The sequence below is a fragment of the Mandrillus leucophaeus genome, unplaced genomic scaffold, assembly GCF_000951045.1.
Source record: "Mandrillus leucophaeus isolate KB7577 unplaced genomic scaffold, Mleu.le_1.0 Scaffold798, whole genome shotgun sequence".
Classification (NCBI taxonomy): Eukaryota; Metazoa; Chordata; class Mammalia; order Primates; family Cercopithecidae; genus Mandrillus; species Mandrillus leucophaeus.
This window is the reverse complement of record NW_012108674.1, coordinates 2,579,305-2,599,319: the sequence shown is the minus strand read 5'-3', so window position 1 is coordinate 2,599,319 and position 20,015 is coordinate 2,579,305. Positions and strand designations below refer to the sequence as shown.

Sequence of the window (20,015 nt, the reverse complement as noted above, 5' to 3'; positions counted from 1 at the left end):
TTCAAGGAGAACTACAAACCACTGCTCAGTGAAATAAAAGAGGACACAAACAAATGGAAGAACATACCATGCTCATGGATAGGAAGAATCAATAAACTGTGATTTTTTAAGGCACTTTGCTGTTTGTTACAGCAGCAATAAGAAACTAATATGAGGAGAATTTTTTTTTTTAGTATCTTGCAAATCTGAAAAATGCCACACAATTGATGCTCTGTCTATATTTAAATTTACAGATTGAAAGTCATTTTCCTGGCATAATCCTCTAACTTATTGTTCTTTTATCCTCTGATTCTTGCTTACTTTAATATTTTTGTTCTAGTTTCTAGAAGATTTCTTCAGCTGTTTTTCACTAGACTGTTGTTGGATAATTTATATCATTATATTTGTACTTTGCATTTTCTCTTCTTCTGTATTCATTTATAACATGAAGTTTTGGTTTCAGGGATGCATTGTCTTATTATAGCTCTCTAAGAATCTTGAAGACTTTTTTGAAGTTTCCTTCTGTTCCCCACATTGTGTGTACATGCCTAGATTTTATTTTTAGTAATTTTTTTGGATTTCTATTTTTTTGTTTTGATGTTTTTTATTTCACAATTATTCCATAAATATCTAATAATCTTTAACTTTCTATCCATTTTGAAATACAGGGATTAAAATGGTGATAGAAAGCCTCATGGTGTCTGAACAGGAATTGTCAAGCATTCAGCTTCATGGTAGAGCAGGGTTTATCACTGGAAGTTTCTCAAACATTTAAAGAAGGAAAGGGACAATAAAGATAAGAATAAATCAATGAAATTAAAAACAAATATGCACTAAGGAAAAGCAACAAGGCCAAAACTAGTTCTTTGCAAAGATTAATAAAATTGATAAGCCTTTAGCTAGACTGACCAAGATAAAGAAAAGTACAAATTTCAGAAATGAAAAATGAAACATCACCACAGACACTACAGATTGTAAAGATAATAAGAGGATATTAAGAATAAATATTTATATCAAAATACCTGACATTTTAATTTTTCTTGAAAGATAATTTACCAAAATTAAGAAGTAATAGAATAGCTGAATGATCCTATATTAATTTTGATAGCTTATGTCTGTATTAGTCTACCTAGGATGCTATAATACAATACCACAGAGTGGATGACTTAAACAACTGTAGTTTATTTTCTCACTGTTTTAAAGGCCAAAAGTCCAAGACCAAGGTGCCATCAGTGTTAGTTTCTAGTGAGGCCTCTCTTCGTGGCTCGTAGACCACTGCCTTCTGACCACGTCCTTACAAAGCCTCTTTTCTTATATAGACAGAGCATCAGTTAAGTGTGTGACATTTTTCACATCTGCAAAATACTAAAAAAAAAAAAAATTCACTCTTTCTTCTCATATTAGTTTCTTATTGCTGCTGTAACAGCAAACAAGCAAAGTGGTTTAAAACAACACAAAGTTTATTATTTCACAGTTCTAGATATTTTCACAGATAAAATATTTGCGTGTATATGGAGAGAGAGCATGAGCAAGCAAGCTCTCTGGTGTCTGTTCTTATAATGACACCAATCATATTAGAGCCCCCCTCTTTTAGCCTCTTTTAACCTTAATTGTCTCCTCAAAGACTCCATCTCCAAATAAAGTCACATATTGTTAAATGTTAGGGCTTCAACATATGAATTTGGGGTGGGGGCATGATTAGGTCCATTACAGTATCCTTAATTTAAAACTCCCCCATAATTTCAGGTTCAGGTTCAGGGAACATAACTAGCAGTGTCCACCAAACATTTAAGGAAGAAAGGAAGGAATAGTACTGATCTTTCAGCTTTTTAAATTCTTTCAGATAATAGAAAAAACAGAGGCATTTCCCAACTCATTTTTTTGAGACCATAATAGCCTTAATTACAAATCTTCACATTATAAGATAGAAAAATTCAGACCAATTTTTCTTATAAACAGTATAATAGCTTATATTATTAGCCTTCCCTTGTCCATTTCTTGTTATATGCATGCCCTTTGTCATATGACATAGTAGAACCTCCAGCTTCATGAGCAGAATATATTTTCCAGCCCCTCGTCTCCTGCTGCTTTCTTGGTGCATTAGTCCATTCTCACATTGCTATAAAGAACTACCGGAGACTGGGTAATTTTAAAGAAAAGAAGTTTAATTGACTTATAGTCCCACAGGCGTACAGGAAGCATGGATGGGGAGGCCTCAGGAAACTCACAATCGTGGCAGAAGGTGAAGGGGAAGCAGACGTGTCCTACATGGCTGGAGCAGGAGGAAAAGGGTGAAGGGGGAGGTGCTACACACTTTTAAACAACCAGATCTCGTGAGAAGTCTATCACAAAACAGCACTAGGGGGATGTTGCAAAATCTTTAGAAACCACCCCCATGATCCAGTCACCTCCCACCAGGCCCCACCTCCAACACTGGGGATTCCAACAGTTCAACGTGAGATTTGAGTGGAGATACAGAGCTAAACTGTATGACTTGGTAAAAGTCAGAAGTGAGGTTTGGAGGTGAGGGGAAAAGGGATTGTTTGGCTGAGTCATTTATTTTTGCATTTGGGTGTCTTTCATACCCCAGTTTGGTCGACCAACTCACATTGATGCCTAAGACCCAGCTGATTTCTCTTCATTTCTGCAAAGTTACTGTACCATGGCAGGCCAACGAACATGTCAAAGGAAGAGCAGCAGAGCTGGCCCCAAGGTAAGGAAGCTTCCACAGCTTTACGTTCACTTACAAAGTTTATATTTCTCTTGGAGTTTTAGGTAATCAGGGCTCCCAGGTAGAGCTGGCTTTGTTAGTGAAACACCAAGGGTTTGGTCTAGGTCTTGATGCTTGCTGCATAGATAGCCAATCACTGAGATGAGTATTGCCAAGGAAGAAAGCTTTAATAGGGTGCTGAAGCCAAGGAGATGGGAGATCAGTCTCAAATCCATCTCCCTGACTAACTAAAATTAGAGTTTTTTAGAGCAGGGAAGAAATGTAACCATGTGTGGGAAAACAGAAATTAGGGAGTGGTGGGGAGGAGGAGTTGGTTAACAGGAAACAGGTGGTCAGTTAGGCAATCATGATGGGCGATGGTAAGGAGTCTAGAGGCTAATTGTCAAGATATAGTGATTTGGTACGTTTTAGTTCCTTGACACTATCTGGGAGGCTTGATGGTTAGTTTTCTGGGAAAGGAACTCAGATAAGACCAATGTAACTTTCTTAAGTTTTAAGACTAGGAGGATTAATTTCTATATTTATTTAAAGAAACCATAAACATTAATTCTATAGGACAATTACGCTTGTTTTCAGCTTCATGGGTTTACAATTTCTGCAGTTGCACAGGGCCTTATGCTGAGAAGTACCATGCATTTGGTCTAATGCTCTGATGTTATTATCTTCAAACTCTTAATAATTTTGAACAAGGGACTCTGAATGTTTACAAGTTATTTAACTGGTCCTACCTCCTGTCATTCACCACTTTTCACTAATCTCATAGAAAAGTATGATTTTTTTTTTTTGTCCAAGTTTGTCTTACTGTTATCATGGAAGTATAGGTGTTTTATATCCTTCTACATCCTACCAAAAGTAGAAATCTATTTAATTTATACTTTACCTTATTTTAATTTTACCCCAAGAGAAACATGGAATTTTTGAAATTAGTTAGAACTTCACTATGCAAGTTTCACTTTCTTAATCCACTTTTCTAATTCCCTTTAATTAAATGTGCATATTACTTGTGGTGCTTTGTACTTGGAGTGGTTTGACAGCCATTACAAGAAAAAAAAAGTCAATACTTAAATTGTTTTCATTAAGTTTAATTCTGTACATTTGTAAATGTATTGTAAGTTCCTTTTAGCCAAACTGCTATACCCGCTATCCCTGAAGATATTATGTCATGAGTATTTTTCTGTCTGTAAGCTTTTTGTGCACACCGTCTCTCATATCTCTCACTCTTTTCAATCTGACTAGCTCTAGAGTTCCCTGTTTCCCATAACATTTTCTTCACATCTCTATGCATCTTTGCTTCTGTCTAAACATTTGTTTTCCTTTTTTAAATCTTTATTTTTAATTTTTAAGGGTATATTGTAAGTATATATATATTTATGGCATACATGAGATAACTTTTAGTACATACAGTATATAATAATTATATCAGAGTAAGTGGGGTATCCATCATTTCAAGCATTTATCATTTATTTGTGTTGTAGACATTCCAATTATACTCTTTTATTTATTTCAAAAGGTACAGTAAATTATTGTTGACTATAGTTAGCCAGTTGTTCTATCAAATATTAGATCATATTCATTCTCTCTAGCTCTTTTTATTTGTCTGTTTGTTTAATTTAGAGAGAGTCTCGCTCTGTCACCCAGGCTGGAGTATAGTGGCACAATCTTGGCTCACTGCAACCTCCGCCTCTGGGGTTCAAGCGATTCTCCCATCTCAGCCTCTCGAGTAGCTAGGACACCTGGCTACTTTTTTTGTGTTTTTAGTAGAGACGGGGGTTTTACCACGTTGGCCAGGCTGGTCTCTGGCACTGTTTACCTCAAGCAATCCACCTGCCTTGGCCTCCCAAAGTGCTGGGATTACAGACGTGAGCCACCATGCCTGGACACTGTGTTTTGTTTTGTTTTGTTTTACTTTTTTTTTCTTTTTTATGGAGATGGGCTCTTGCTGTGTTGCCCAAGCTGGTCTCAAACTCCTGGGCTCAAGCAGTCCTCCTGTCTTGGCCTCCCAAAGTGTGCTGGTATTAGAGGCATGAGCTACTGTGCTTGACCCTAAACTATATTTTTGTACCCATTGACCATACCCACTTTCCCCTCACTTCCCATTCCCTTCCCGGCCTCTGGCAACCATCATTCTATCTCTATCTCCATGAGTTCAATTGTTTAATTTTTTAACTCTCACTGAATACTCATTTTCTATAATGGTTGTCACATACACTGTTTATCTTCTTCTTGTATTATCAGTTATATATTTTCTTATACTCATCATATATTTAGATGAATGAAATATCCCCCAACTCAAATATGTAATTATTTTTTAGAAATTATTTTCTAAAACATGAACTTGTGATTCTGTAATCTTGACCACTTTATATATTGATATGAAATATGTGTTTTAATAAATAAAAATGTAATACAATCTTTTCAGTGATATCACCATGGATATTAGGGCATTAGACTTCTGAATTCTTCTTATTTTTGCCTTCTCACTGGATTTTCATTCTCTAGAAGTATTTTTATTATTTTTCAAGTACCTATACATTTCTGACATTCATCTACTCATTTATGCTTTCATTTATGCACACTGCAAGGACTTATTATGCATTGACTATGAACCAGCCACTGTGTGAAACTGTGATTGCACCATAGTTTCTGTCCTCATAGAGATAATCTGCTGTATGTTACCATGGAGAAAACTTTGGGGGATAAGAAAGGCTTGATGGACAAAGTGACTTTTAATTTGTTATTTGAAGTAAGAGTTAAATAGGCCAAGAAAGGATTGGAAGAAGAGGGTTTGGGAAAGGGAGACTTCTAGGCAGAAGAAAGAATGTAGGCAAAGTCTCTAAGGCACAAAGGAGAAAGGTGTGGTCTGGATTAAAATTAGTTTGTCTAATGTTGAATACATTTGAAATCACAAAGAAACTACTAAAAATGTGACTTTTTTCTATTAGACTGGAACATCCAAACATTTAAATTTATTTTAACTATGTAACTAGTTAACTTTTTAAAATACTTTATCAGCAAGAACATATTATATTTTTGGCTCTGGATTTATTATAGAGACTATCCATGATAGCCCAAAATATCTTGGAACTCTTTTAGGAATCTGAAATGAGGACCTGAAGCAAGATTCATGAGGAGTTTTTCTCTAGGGCTAGTGTATAAGAGGGAAGCCTATTATAAAATTTGGTTTGGAGGCTAAGAATTTAAACATTTATGTGTGTCCCTTTTCAAAGTGGAGGGATGGTACAAAGTGAACATTTTATGATATCTTCGTGCTCTAAAAATGATAACTTAGAGTATTTTTTCATTTGAGTAAATTATTTGTAAATATTATGAATAGTCTAGTGAGTTAATGCCAATGAACAATATTGATATTACTTTATTAGAAAATGCAAGAACCTCCAAAGAGCATTGAAGAATTCTTAAAGTTTCAAAATTGGGTGAGTAGAGCATCTTATTTTCTGTGCCAATACATCATTTTAAAATATCAGTTATGGAGATGCAGAAGGCTTAGAACAAACTTTAAGACTAGAAATTTCTGAAATATGTTTCAATGTGGAAAGTGTGTATATAAATACTTATGTCCTTTGAGTAGGCTCTATGTTGTAGTCTTTCCCTCTTGTCAACATTCTATTCTCTTTTTCACATTAAAAAAATTCTAGCCCTATACAGACATTTCTATATACTTTTGTTAATGTAAGATTTTTGTCTTATGTATTTACACCTTAAAGAATATCCAACCATTATGCTTACTTACCTCATTTATTTATGCACCACACCTGAGACAGGTAATTTGTAGAGGTGTTACATCAATATTCCCTGATTATTGAATCAGAGTGAAAAATTCAAAATGTGTTTTCCTGTTGAAAGTTCAGTTTCCATTGTTATGTTTAATTATTTACTTCGCCTGGAGTTTTTGGACTCGCTAAGTCTTCCCTTGGATCCATGCACCTGCAAGTGTGAAGGTCATATTTGTTTTGCATTGAGGAATGTCAAGTAAGGGTCAGAATAAACATGTCAGTATAGAAAACAGAGAAAAGATGGCTTTTTAATGAGGTATGTTTGTATTTTGAGTGGATTGGAATATAAATAATCTACATTTATTTATGCTTAAATATAAATAGTGTTTGCTGTGATTAAACTGCTAACAATGTAGTTTCAGAAATAACTACTTTTAAATATATATTTTCTGTTTTTATATTTGTTTAGATAAGATTTTTTTTGTTTTGTTTTGTTTTTTTGTTTTTACTTTCAATGTTTTGGGAAAGGATTGCGCTTGGATGAAAACATTCCTAGTTACAAAAGTTTACTTCAGTCACATGGTGTAGCTAAGTATGTTGAAATACTTTTAGGACAAACTTTTTGTAACTATTTTTGATTTAAATAATGATGCAAATGTGCTGCAGCCTAATGACAATGTTTCAGGACTTTTTAATGTTTTAAGTTTTAAGTTAAAATTAAGCTAAATTCAGCAAATAATGGAGACTGTATTATTATACATGTTTGAGGACCTATGATTTTAAATAAAAAATTCTAATTATTTGAAGTAGTAAATATGTAATCCCTGTGTTTAAATTGAGAATGATACCAATCAAATCAAGATAATAGGTTTATGCCAGCTCTTCACTAAATATAGGATAAAACCAAATCAAACCATGTCTTATTAATAGTATGTCAGTAGTATCATCTTTGTATGCAAAGGACATATTTATATTTGTATTCAAAGGCTATATTTATAGCCTTCAATTTTTATCAGATAGCATTTGATAAAACAACATATCCATTTGTATCATTTTGTCATTTATAGGTTTATCTGTAAATCTTTTCTTATTGTCTGAATTTCACAACCAAATACTCACATTCTGTAGTTATTTTTTATGGTTTGAGTATGTTTATACGTTGCCAAACTATTGGATGTTTGAAAATATTCAGGAATAAAATGACTAGATGTTTAATTTTTTGTTTGCTATACAAAGTCTTTGTCTAACAGACGATGGTAAAAAAGTAATGACTGCTGGCCGGGCGCGGTGGCTCACGCCTGTAATCCCAGCACTTTGGGAGGCTGAGGCGGGTGGATCATGAGGTCAGGAGATAGAGACCATCTGGCTAACACGGTGAAACCCCGTCTCTACTAAAAAACACAAAAAAATTAGCCGGGCGTAGTGGCGGGCGCATGTAATCCCAGCTACTCCGGGGGCTAAGGCGGGAGAATGACGTGAACCTGGGAGGCGGAGCTTCCTGTGAGCCGAGATTGCGCTACTGCACTCCAGCCTGGGTGATAGAGCAAGACTCCGTCTCAAAAAAAAAAAAAAAAAAAAAAAAGAATTCATTTAAGAAATATTTTTGAACACCTGCTATGTGCCAGGCACATAGATGCTTAAGATACATCAGTGAATAAAAACAAGCAAAGATGCCTGCCCTCGTGGAGCTGTTATTCTTTTAGAATTGAAGCATACTATTAATCCAAGCTCTGCTATTAACTAGCATTATAACAGTACTTGCAACCTACATGTTAGCTACTGGTTTCTCGTGTCTTCTACTTAATCTTTTATCATATCATCTAAAGTCTTCTCTTTTTTGCCAGTTCCTACCATTTCTATCTTTTTTGGTAATTTTAATATTTTATATCATCTACTCTCTTTCACCTCTTCCTATCTCCTGTTATACTTCCGTGTTATCTTTTTATCTTCAATTGTTTTTATCCTCTCATTTCTCTGTTGATCATTTCCCACATTCCCTTCACTCCATCACAATTCTGTTTCTAGTTTTATTTTTATAAAAATATTTTTATAGTTTATTTTTATAACTTCTTTTTCCACTATCGTTGTATCAGTGTCAGCTCTCTTACTTACCCTATTCATTCACTCGTTTAGTTATTTCTGTTCACTACCCACTATTTGTGCAATATTTTTCTGGACACTGGAGTTACAGCAATGAACAAAGACAAAAATTTCTACTCTTATGGAATCTGTATTATCTTCCTCCTTTTTGTCTCATTTCTCTTTACTATGACACTTTAAAAAACACTTTTTGGTTCTTCAAGTACTAAAATGTTGATTCCAATTTCTTCCATATTTATTTATTATACTTTTTATTTTTCGTGTTATTTATTTCTGACTACCTTTTTTCTGTGTCCATGCAACTTTTATCTGGTAGAACTTTAATTCATCTTCTCTTAGTTCATCAATGTTAATTTTTGTTAACAGGCCTGTTAGATTTGTAATCTGTATCTGGAGAGTACTCAGATCCATGCTATGATTTTTCTTAGAGGATCAAAATTATTTTATGATAGAGAAAATAATTATTTCAATCCCATTCTCTTTATTGAGGGAATAGCCTGATTTATTTGCTTATTTGTTTATTCATTTATTTATTCATTAATCCATTTAAATCCTTATATCAAAGCTTAATATAAGGGAAGAAGAGCTAAATAATAGTCACTTTTCCTACTAATTCTAGTCATGCTTCTTATTTCTTACCTTTTGTTTGATACTTCAGCATTGTCTCTTGGGCTTTGGGACATGGGTGAAGACTTAACTATATATTCAATAAAAAAAATTCGTCTCTAAACTCCACGAGAGCCCTTTTGTCTGTCTACTCTCCCTTCTCCATCTCTAGTTTTGTATTAGCATATAATAATTTGTGCTTCTGCCACTGCCATAGTTAATTGCAGTAATTAAGATAAACATAACAAAGACATAGCCAGTTCTTGCTTCACTGACCCGGTTTTAAATAAGACAAATGTTCTTCTTACTTATCAGTAAGGACCACAGTACTATAATGTAGAATTTAACTCCATAGGGAACAATAACTTCTAGTCCAATTCTTTTGTTCCTTTGGGATTTGAATACATTTATTTACTTTTAATTAATATAATCACCATAGACTCTGGATGCTCATACTCTAGTAGTAGTGTTGATTTCCTTTCTGGCAGTATGAGCTGCCTGACATCTCATCTGCCTGTTAGCTGCTAGTTGACTCAGTTTGCCTTTTTAGGTCTGGCCACAAAATTTATTTTTTAGATAACACTCTATTCAAGAGGTATCTTACTGAAGGCAAAATATAAAGGAATAAGGAAGGAGGGTAATAGAGAAATGAAATGGGGAAAATAGATTATGATCTGCTATAAGATATGATCTACAGTATAATCATCTGGTATCCATTTAATAATACAGCCACAAAGAATTCATTAAAAGAATTTAAAAATCACCTTCTTTGTATTAATGGCTTTGGGATACCAGTCAATCCCTTGATTACCTGGGTAATGTAGAGAAGACAGAGTCTCATCAGCCTTGTAGAATTTCTGGAAACTTTATTCAGCTCATAATATTTCAATATCTTGGGAAAAAGGATTGTGATATCTCAAGCCTGACATAAAGAATACATTTTCATAAAGATTTGTACATATTATAACATCTTTTCAAATTCCTTTTAGCCTCTTCCTACTCTCTCAACTCCCGTAACAACAGCAACACATGACTCATAAGGACTATGTTTTCAAAGTATCTGCCATTCTAAATTGACAGTGTTTGTCTTCAGGGATTTTACCCTGTGACCTTTTCTTATTCTTCAAAGTCTTTTAAATTTTTGACACAGTTTTCCGCATTTCAATGCTGGAAAACTTTCCCAAGTGGCTATGCGTCTTATTTAAGATACACATTTACAGGATTTGAAAGAGGGCACTTACGTATTTATATAACACTCTTTTTTTCAAAATGACAGAGGGACCTTTTTGGAAAAGTTTTCCAGTGTTAAACACTGGGTATTATTTTCATATCTTACTGTTAGCACAGTTAATAAATGAACGTGTGTATGATGAGTTTAGGATTGCTTTTAAAGGAAGAGAAAAGGAGGTGGCACAGCCCTAGGTGGGTTTGAAATTTCTGATCTGCAGACTTCAGATTTCTTCCTCTTAAGCTAAGTCCCCAGTGTATTTTACCCAAACTCCATTGCAGAGTTTCATCCTACACAAGTCTCCCACCATTCCAAAACGTATTCTCTTATTCATAAGCTTTTAATTATGTTGACTAACTTTCTTTGTTTTGCTATTATTTGATTATATTAAAAGATCTTATGCTTAGATTTGCAAATATTAATGTTGTGGTTCCACTTCCCTTCTTCTCTTCATTTCCCTTGTTTCCCTTTGATTCCATCTCCTTCCTTTCCTAAACAATTTAGTATTAAAGCCATTTGGCGGCCACACAAGGCAGGCTTCCACATTGAGAAAGAAGGGTTTGCTGTGGTGGCCCTGAGCAAGATTTCTGAGTCCAACAATGGTGAGGAGGATGACCATGTGACACCACAGGTATCAGAATCCAAGGGAATGATGATGATATTCATATATAAAGGGAGAAGAGGAAGGTAGCCTTCACTCTGATGTGGGAGGTCAGAGATCAAGTGGGGGTAAGGAGGATGTCCTCGCAGAATTGGCAACCTAACATGGAGTATTAGAGCCCAAGTAGTATGAAAAGGGTATCCACGTAGGGAAGAGTCTGGGAGTAAATATGAGAGATTGGTTACATAAAAGGATTGATCAAATGAGTAAATATATTAAAGATAATGGCACCTAGGTTTTTAATTGTTAGGGATGGCAATTATAATATGGAAAGAGAGAAAACTAGAATGGTTAGAATTGGAATTAGAGGCATCAGTGTGAACTCATGGCTTTGAATATATAAAAGTAAAAAAAAAAAAAAAAAAAAAAAAAAAAAAGAAAAAGAAAAAGACTGAGGAGGAATGACTCCAGGAAGATGGCAAAATAACCTTTATCCCTTTGCAGAAATATCAATTTGAACAACTATCTTTGCAAGAAAAAGACCTTTATAAGAGCTAAGGAATCCAGCTGAGATATTACTAGCCTTCACTATATGGGAGTCCTAGGCGTAGCACAGAAATAAGAAAAGATACCTTGAAGAGGTTAGGAAGGACATTTTCAAGTTACCAAGCAAGGGCAAAACAGTGTGGAGAGAGATAGCTTTCATGTGGGAAAGGGAAAGGAGAGTGAACTGAGCACATAACTTTGCCATGGATCCCAGCTTATGTAAAAAATAAGCCAGGCACCAAAAGGAAACTGTGTCATGATCTCACTTATAAGTGGAATGTATAAAAATGGAACTCATAGGAGCAGAAAGTAGAATGGAGTCTTACTGGGGCTTGTGAAAGAAAAGGAGAAATGGATTAAAGGGTGGGAAGTTTCAGACAGAATAGGTAAATTCTGGGGATCAATTGGTCAGCATGATGATCATAGTTAATAATAATGTATTGTGTACTTGAAAATTGCTAAAAGAGTGGATCTTAAATGTTCTCAACACACACGTTAACTGTGCGAGGTGATGGATATGTTAATTACCTTTTTGGCAGTCATTGCACAGTGTATACATTTATCGAAGCTTCACATTGTGCACCGTAAATATTTAAAATTTTATGCTTTAATAAAACTAGAAAATAAATGAAAATAAATTAAAATTATCTCCTCTAATCTTCTCCCTTCACATCCCCACAGATACTATGGAACAATCGTAGACTGAAAGGGACCAAAGAGACATGAAGTCAAAACCTAACATTTTTATTCTGAACTAGATTCTTTTGCTATAAAGGGCATAATTGGTTCCACTGAAACTTGAGTAGAGTCTTTGTATTAAATATAAATAATGTATCAGTGCCAATTTCCTGATTTTAATGGTTACATTTATTATGTAGGAGAATGTTTTTGGTTTTCGGAACTATACACTGAAGTTTTAAAGGATGATGGGCTATCATATAAGCAAATTATTCTGAAATGTTTCAGGAAAATAGTTTTAGTAAAGCACTTGTAACTTTTATGATATTTGTGATTGTTTCAAATTTTTAAAAAGTAATTTAAAAACAATTCTGTGGAATAAAATCTCAATTATAGCTCATTGGTTTTGAACTCTATTATTTAAATTCATTAAAAATGACTTAAGCTGTATTCTCTCTTTCACATTTTTTGCAGGATTATTGGCCAAGGGAAATCCATTTTAGAGATGATGATGAATGGTCATGCACTCTGAAAAAAATAAAAGAAGATAGTTCATTTGTTTCAATTTATACACACCTATGGGAAAATGTTCCTCGAATATTTGAAGCACTTTTGATCATGGAATCAAAATTAAAGGAATATTCACTTATTTTGCAAAACCACACCTCTAAAATATTGAAGTGGAAAAGCATGATTTCTGAGACAAGTGAGCCTTATTTATTTTTATCTTTTATAGAAATGGAGTCTCACTATGTTTCCCAGGCTGGTCTCCAAATCTTGGCCTCGAGTGATCCTCCTGAGTCACCCTCCAAAAGTGTTGGAATTACAAGCATAAGCCAGTGCACTTGGCCAGTCCTTATTTTTTGTATTAGTAAAGTAATGGTTGGTCAGTTGTCTGTGTGTGTGTGTGTTTGTATGTAATCTCATAAATAATGAAATTCCAAGGTATAAAATAAATTTTAAAAATATCTTATTTTAAAACCTCTTCATTTCAAAATGGTTCAATACAGATTTTTTTAGTTGAACATAAATATGTGGTTTCAAAGGAAGTATTACTAAAACAAAGCCTTAAAATAGTTGTTAAACTGTTAAGCTTTTGTTAAAGTGGAGTGGAGGTACAGAGTATTACAAAAACAGGAGAGCAAGATTGCATCAATTAATATTCCTACTGGAAACAAACATATCAGCAAGGGTCAGGATAGAGCAGAAATATCTAAAACTGAAAGTAAAAGGGGTGATAGTTAACCTATATGGGCTTGCAGGCTAGTTTGTAGGAGTCGCTGGTATTCACTATGGAATAACTGCATGAATGACAAAGCGTACAGCAAGTAATGATAATTTTTACTTTTCGATATTTGTATAACATTTTTCTTATCTAATTGTGTGAGCATTTCCAGAATAGTTTTAAATACTTATTCTTGTCTTATTCTTGATTTAATGGGCAAATTTGTCATATAGATGTCTTGAAAATGATATTAATTGTACTTATAAAGTATTTTTAGATATCAAATTAGATTCATTATGTTATTTTGGTATTTAATATTCTTTTTTGGACTTAGATTTGTGTAATTCTGAAGATGTGTTTAAATACACTTCAAAATTAACTTTTTAAATTTTTGTATTTAAATTATACATTTTTAAAATTTTATATTTTTTAATGTATAAAAGTTATATATAGCTTCTGTGTATGTATATATAAATACACACACGTATGTATCTTGTATACACACATACAGACATCCATGTGTGCGTATAAATTCATCTCGTAATGAAATAAAATATACACAAGCAAAGTGTGAACATATCCTTTTATATCTTCCTCCTGTTTTCTAGAAAAGGTAATGTTTTATATACGTATTGTCCTCAATATGTAGATATCAGAACTTGGATTCAAGTCTATCTAGGTTATCTGACTTCAGAGCCCCCCCATATTGTCTCACTGGGCCATGCTCCACAGTACTGCACTTTATTGAAATTAAGGTGACCATGAAACAACCAAGTGTAAGTGGCTGAGCTATTTGATAAATATGGACTTTTTTAGGAGAGAGGGGTTGACATAAAACTTTAGACATAGGAGTAAGTGCCACAGACATGGTAGTTGGAACATGATATTTCAGAAAAATGAAACAAGATATACTTTATATAATAATTCCAATTATTAATTCAGCTAACAGTGTGTATTAACATATGCTTATCAAAATTGGTAATTGATTTCATTGAATAATTTTGTATATAATTTATTTAAAGTATTTAAAATTTTGTTTATATATGTGAATTCTTGTTTTCTTAAAGGTTCTTATAGAAAATTGGAAAGATATGGGGAATTTCTAAAGAAGTACCATAAGAAAAAAAAGATAATGGTAATGTATCTATGTTTTTATCATCTTTGAAAATTGGATTTTCACAGAAAATATAAACACTACATTTCCACAGATGAACACTGATAACATTTTTGTAAATGTCCTTTTAGTCTACTGTTACCAATCTATCATCTATCTCTATGTTTTAAAGATAGCTGTGCTTACCTTCTTTTCATACTCAGTATTATTGAGTATTGGCATCTTCACATAACTACAAGTTATTTGAAGACTTATTTCAAGGTATACTATTCCATTTTTTGGTTATTTAATAATTTATATCATACTTAGTAGTGCAGGTCCCCTATCAGCCCTCTTCTTTTGAAAATTAATTCTTTTTGATGACCTTTAGATTACTTTGCCAATTTTAAAAATCTTTGAGATTTTGATAAAAATGACAAGTCTTTTGAATTACTTTTAGATACTTAGTCTTTTTAAAAATATGTTCTAAAATTATATAATGTTAGAGCTAGAAAAACTGTGTGTCACCATTGGTCTAGCCATCTCATTTAATGCTTTATTTTTAAAAATTTAACTTTTATTTTCAGTTCAGGGGTACATGTGCAGGTTTGTTATATAAATAAACTTGTGACATATGGGTTTGTTGTACAGATTATTTTGTCACCCAGGTGTTAAACTTAGTGGCCATTAGTTATTTTTCCTGATTTTCTGCCTCCCCCTGCCATCCACCCTTCAATAGGCCCCAGTGTCTGTTGTTCCCCTCTGTGAGTTCATGTGTTCTCATAATTTAGCTCCCACTTATAAGTGACAGCATGCAGTATTTGTTTTTCTGTTCCTGCATTAGTTTGCTAAGGATAATGGCCTCCAGCTGGATCCATATACCTGCAAAGGACATGATCTTGTTGTTTCTTAGGGCTGCATAGTATTCCATGGTGTATATATACCACATTTTCTTTATGCCGTCAACCACTGATGGGCATTTGGGTTGATTCCATGCTTTTGCTATTGTGAATAGTGCTGCAGTGAACATATATTTACGTGTGTCTTTATGGTAGAATGATATATATTCCTTTTGAGTTCTTTCAGAAATCATCAAACTGCTTCCCACGGTGGCTGAACTAATTTATATTCCCACGAGCTGTGTATTATGAGCATTCCCTTTTCTCTACAACCTCGTCAGCTTCTGTTATTTTTTGACTTTTTAATAATAGTTATTCTGATGGGTGCGAGATGGTATCTCATTGTGGTTTTGACTTGCACTTCTCTAATCAGTGATGTTGAGCTTTTTTCATGTTTGTTGGCTGCATATATGTTTTCTTTTGAAAGTTGTTAGTTCCTGCCTTTTGCCCACTTTTTAATGGGGTTATGTGCTTTTTTCTAGTTAAGTTCCGTATGAGTTTTGGATATTAGACCTTTGTAAGATGCGTAGTTTGAAAATATTTTCTCCCATTCTGTAGGTTGGTTGTTTACTCTGTTGGTAATTTATTTTGCTATGCAGAAGCTCTTTAGTTCAATTGGATCCTATTTGTCAATTTTTGCTTTTGTTGCAATTGCATCTGGCATCTTTGTCATGAAATCTTTGCCCATACCTACGTCCAGAATGGTATGACCTAGGTTGTCTTCCAGGGTTTTCATAGTTTTGGGTTTTACATTTTGATCTTTAATCTATCTTGAGTTAACTTTTGTATAAGGTGCAAGAAAAGGGTTCAGTTTCAATCTTCTGCATATGGCTAGCCAGTTATCCCAGCACTATTTATTGAATAGAGAGTCCTTTTCCCATTGCTGGTTTTTGTTGGCTTTGTCAAAGATCAGATAGTTGTAGATATGTGGCCTTATTTATGGGTTCTTTATTCTGTTCCATTGGTCTATGTGTCTGTTTTTGTACCAGTTCCATGCTGTTTGGGTGGCTGTAGCCCTGTAGTTTATAATAGTTTGTAGTTAAGTAGCATGAACAGCTTTGTTGTTTTGCTTAGGATTGTCTTGGGTATTTGAGCTCTTTTTTTGGTTCCATATGAATTTAAAAATAGCCTTTTCTAGTTCTGTGAAGAATGTGATTGGTAGTGTAATAGGAATGGCATTGAATCTACAAATTGCTTTGGGCAGTGTGGTCATTTTAATGATACTGATTCTTCCTGTTCACGAGCATGGAATGGTTTTCCATTTGTTTGTGTCATCTCTGATTTCTTTGAGAAGTGTTTTGTAGTTCTTGTAGAGATCTTTCACCTCCCTGGTAAGCAGTATTCCTAGATATTTTTGTGTGTCTGTGGCAATCGTGAATGAGATTGTGTTTCTGATTTGGCTCTTGGCTTGACTGTTGTTGTTATATAGGAGTACTAGTGATTTTTATACATTAATTTTGTATCCTGAGACTTCGCTGAAGTTGTTTATCAGCTTAAGGAGCCTTTGAGACTATGGGGTTTTCTAGGTATAGGATCTTGTTATCTGAAAACAGGGTGTTATGACTTCCTTTCTATTTTTATTTGGACTTCCTTTCTTTATTTCTTTCTGTTGCCTGATAGCTCTGACTAGGGCTTCCAGTACTATGTTCAATAGAAGTGGTGAGAGAGGGCATCCTTGTCTTGTGCTGGTTTTCAAGGGGAATGCTTCCAGCTTTTGCCCATTTATTATGACATTGGCTGTAAGTTTGTCATAGATGGCTATTATTATTTTGAGGTATATACCTTCAATATGTAGTTTAATGAGAGTTTTTCACATGAAAGGGTGTTGAATTTTATCGAAAGCCTTTTCTGCATCTATTGAGGTAATCATGTAGATTTTTATTTTAGTTTTATTTACGTGATGAATCACATTTATTGATTTGCATATGTTGATCCAACTTTGCATCCCAAGGATAAAGCCTACTTGATTGTGGTGGATAGGCTTTTTGATGTACTGCTGGATTCAATTTGCCAGTATTTTGTTGACGATTTTCGCATCAATGTTCATCAAGAATATTGGCCTGTAGTTCTCTTTTTTTGTTGTATCTCTGCCAGGTTTTAGTAATAGGATGATGCTGGCCTCATAGAATGAGTTAGGGAGGAGTCCTTCCTTAATTTTTTGGAATAGTTTCAGCAGGTATGGTATCAGCTCTTCTTTGTACATCTGGTAGAATTCAGTTGTGAATCTTTCTGGTCCTGGGCTTTAATAGGTTGATAGGCTATTTATTACTGATTCAATTTCAGACCTCATTATTGGTCTGTTCAGGGATTCAGTTTCTTTTTGGCTCAGTCTTGGGAGGGTTATCAGTTTCTTCCAGATTTTCTAGTTTATGTGCACGGAGGCGTTTATAGTATTCTCTGATGGTTGTATTTCTGTGGGGTCAGTGGTGATATCCCCCTTATCATTTCTTTTTTATGTTTTTGCAAAATGAAAGCAAGTTCATTTAAAAAGTAAAGGGATGAAAAAATGGCTACTCCATAGACAGAGCAGCCCAAAGGACTGCTGGTTGCCCATTTTTATGGTTATTTTTTATTATATGCTAAACAAGGGGTGGATTATTCAAGCCTCCCCTTTTTAGACCAAAAAGGGTAACTTCCTGACATTGCCATGTCATTTGTAAACTGTCATGGCACTGGTGGGAGTGTAGCAGTGAGGATGACTTGAGGTTGGTCACTCTTGTCGCCATTTTGGTTTTGGTGGGTTTTGGCTGCCTCCTTTACTGCAACCTGTTTTATCAGCAAGGTCTTTATGATCTGTAAACTTTTGTTCTGACCTCCTATTGCCTTATCATTTCTGATTGTGTTTATTTGATTCTTCTCTCTTTTCCTCTTTATTAGTCTAGCTAGCAGTCTATTTTGTTTATTAAAAAAAAAAAAAAACAAAAAACAGGAGTTGTCCTGGATTTGTTGATCTTTTTAATGTTTTTTTGTGCCTCAGTCTCCTTCAGTTCAGCTCTGATTTTGGTTATTTTTTGTCTTCTACTAGCTTTGGGGTTGGTTTTCTTTTGGTTCCCTGGTTCTTTTAGTTGTGATGTTAGGTTGTTAACTTCAGATCTTTTTTGACTTTTCGATGTCAGCATTTAGTGATATAAATTTCCCTCTTAACACTGCCTTAGCTGTGCCCCAAAGATTCTGGTATGTTATATCTTTGTTCTCATTAGTTTTGAAGGACTTCTTGATTTCTGCCTTAATTCCATTTTTTTTTTTCCTAAAAGTCATTCAGTAGCAGGTTATTCAATTTCCATGTAATTGTATGGTTTTGAGTGAATTTCTTAGTCTTGAGTTCTAATTTGATTGCTGTGTAGTCCAAGAGACTGTCATGAATTCAGTTCTTTTGCATTTGCTGAGGAGTGTTTTACTTCCAATTATGTGATCGACTTTAGAGTATTTCCCATGTGGGCAATGAGAATGTGTATTCTATTATTTTGGAGTGGTGAGTTCTGTAGATGTCTACCAGGTCCATTTGACCCAGTGCTGGGTTTAGGTCCTGAATACCTTTGTTAATTTTCTGCCTCAGTGATCTGTCCTAATACTGTCAGTGGGCTGTTAAAAGTCTTCCAGTATTACTGTATGGGAGTCTAAGTCTCTTTGAAGGTCTCTAAGAGCTTACTTTATGAATCTGGTTGCTCCTGTTTTGGGTGCATACATATTTAGAATAGTTAGGTCTTCTTGTTGAATTGAGACTTTTACCGTTATGTAATTCCCTTGTCTTTTTTGAATTTTTGGTTTAAAGTCTGTTTTGTCTGATATTAGGATTGCAACTCCTGCTTTTTTCTGTTTCTCAGTTTCTTGGTAAATTTTTCTCCATTTCTTTACTTTGAGCCTATGTGTGTCATTGCATGCAAGATGGGTCTCTTGAAGATAGCATACTAATGCATCTTGGTTCTTTATCCAGCTTTCCACTCTGTGCCTTTTAATGGGGGCATTTAGCCCCCATTTACATTCAGGGTTAGTATTGATATGTGTTGATTTGATCCTGTCATCATGATGTTAGCTGGTTATTATGCAGATTTGTTTGTTTGCTTTATAGTGTCACTGGTGTATGTACTGCAAGCAGGTGCAGCCAGGCTGGGGCCCTGGGAGAGGCCAGCAGACCATGGGGTGCCCAAGATGGACTGGCCCCATCTTTTGGGCAAGGTGACCTTGTATAGCTCAGGTCTGACAGTTCCTCTAGGGCTGTCGTCTTGTTGTTAGTTGGTTATTATGCAGACTTGATTGTGTGGGTGCTTTTTAGCGTCATTGGTGTATGTACTTAAGTAATGTTTTTCTGGTGGCTAGTAACAGTCTTTGGTTTCTGTATTTAGCACTCCCTGAAGGACCTCTTGCAAAGCAGGTATGTTGGTAACGAATTCCTTTAACATTTGCTTATCTGAAAAAGATCTTATTTCTTCTTCACTTATGAAGCTTAGTTTGGCTAGATAGGAAATTCTTAGTTGGAATTTCTTTTATTTATTTTTTATTTTTTTTTATTTTTATTTTTTTATTATTATTATACTTTAAGTTCTAGGGTACATGTGCATAACGTGCAGGTTTGTTACATATGTATACTTGTGCCA

The 20,015-nt window shown here is 34.4% G+C and overlaps 1 protein-coding gene across 2 annotated transcripts in view; it reads left to right on the top strand.

Annotated features, from left to right (window-relative positions):
• Positions 1-20,015, top strand: part of FAM227B (family with sequence similarity 227, member B) — a 279,211-nt gene that overhangs the window by 6,458 nt on the left and 252,738 nt on the right. For both annotated transcript variants that reach the window (XM_011967306.1, XM_011967307.1), the window contains 4 exons: positions 2,570-2,692; positions 6,091-6,144; positions 12,678-12,909; positions 14,496-14,563. In XM_011967306.1, coding sequence (XP_011822696.1) covers positions 2,642-2,692; positions 6,091-6,144; positions 12,678-12,909; positions 14,496-14,563 — 405 coding nt within the window. In that variant the 5' untranslated portion in view covers positions 2,570-2,641. The remainder of the gene's footprint in view (positions 1-2,569; positions 2,693-6,090; positions 6,145-12,677; positions 12,910-14,495; positions 14,564-20,015) is intronic.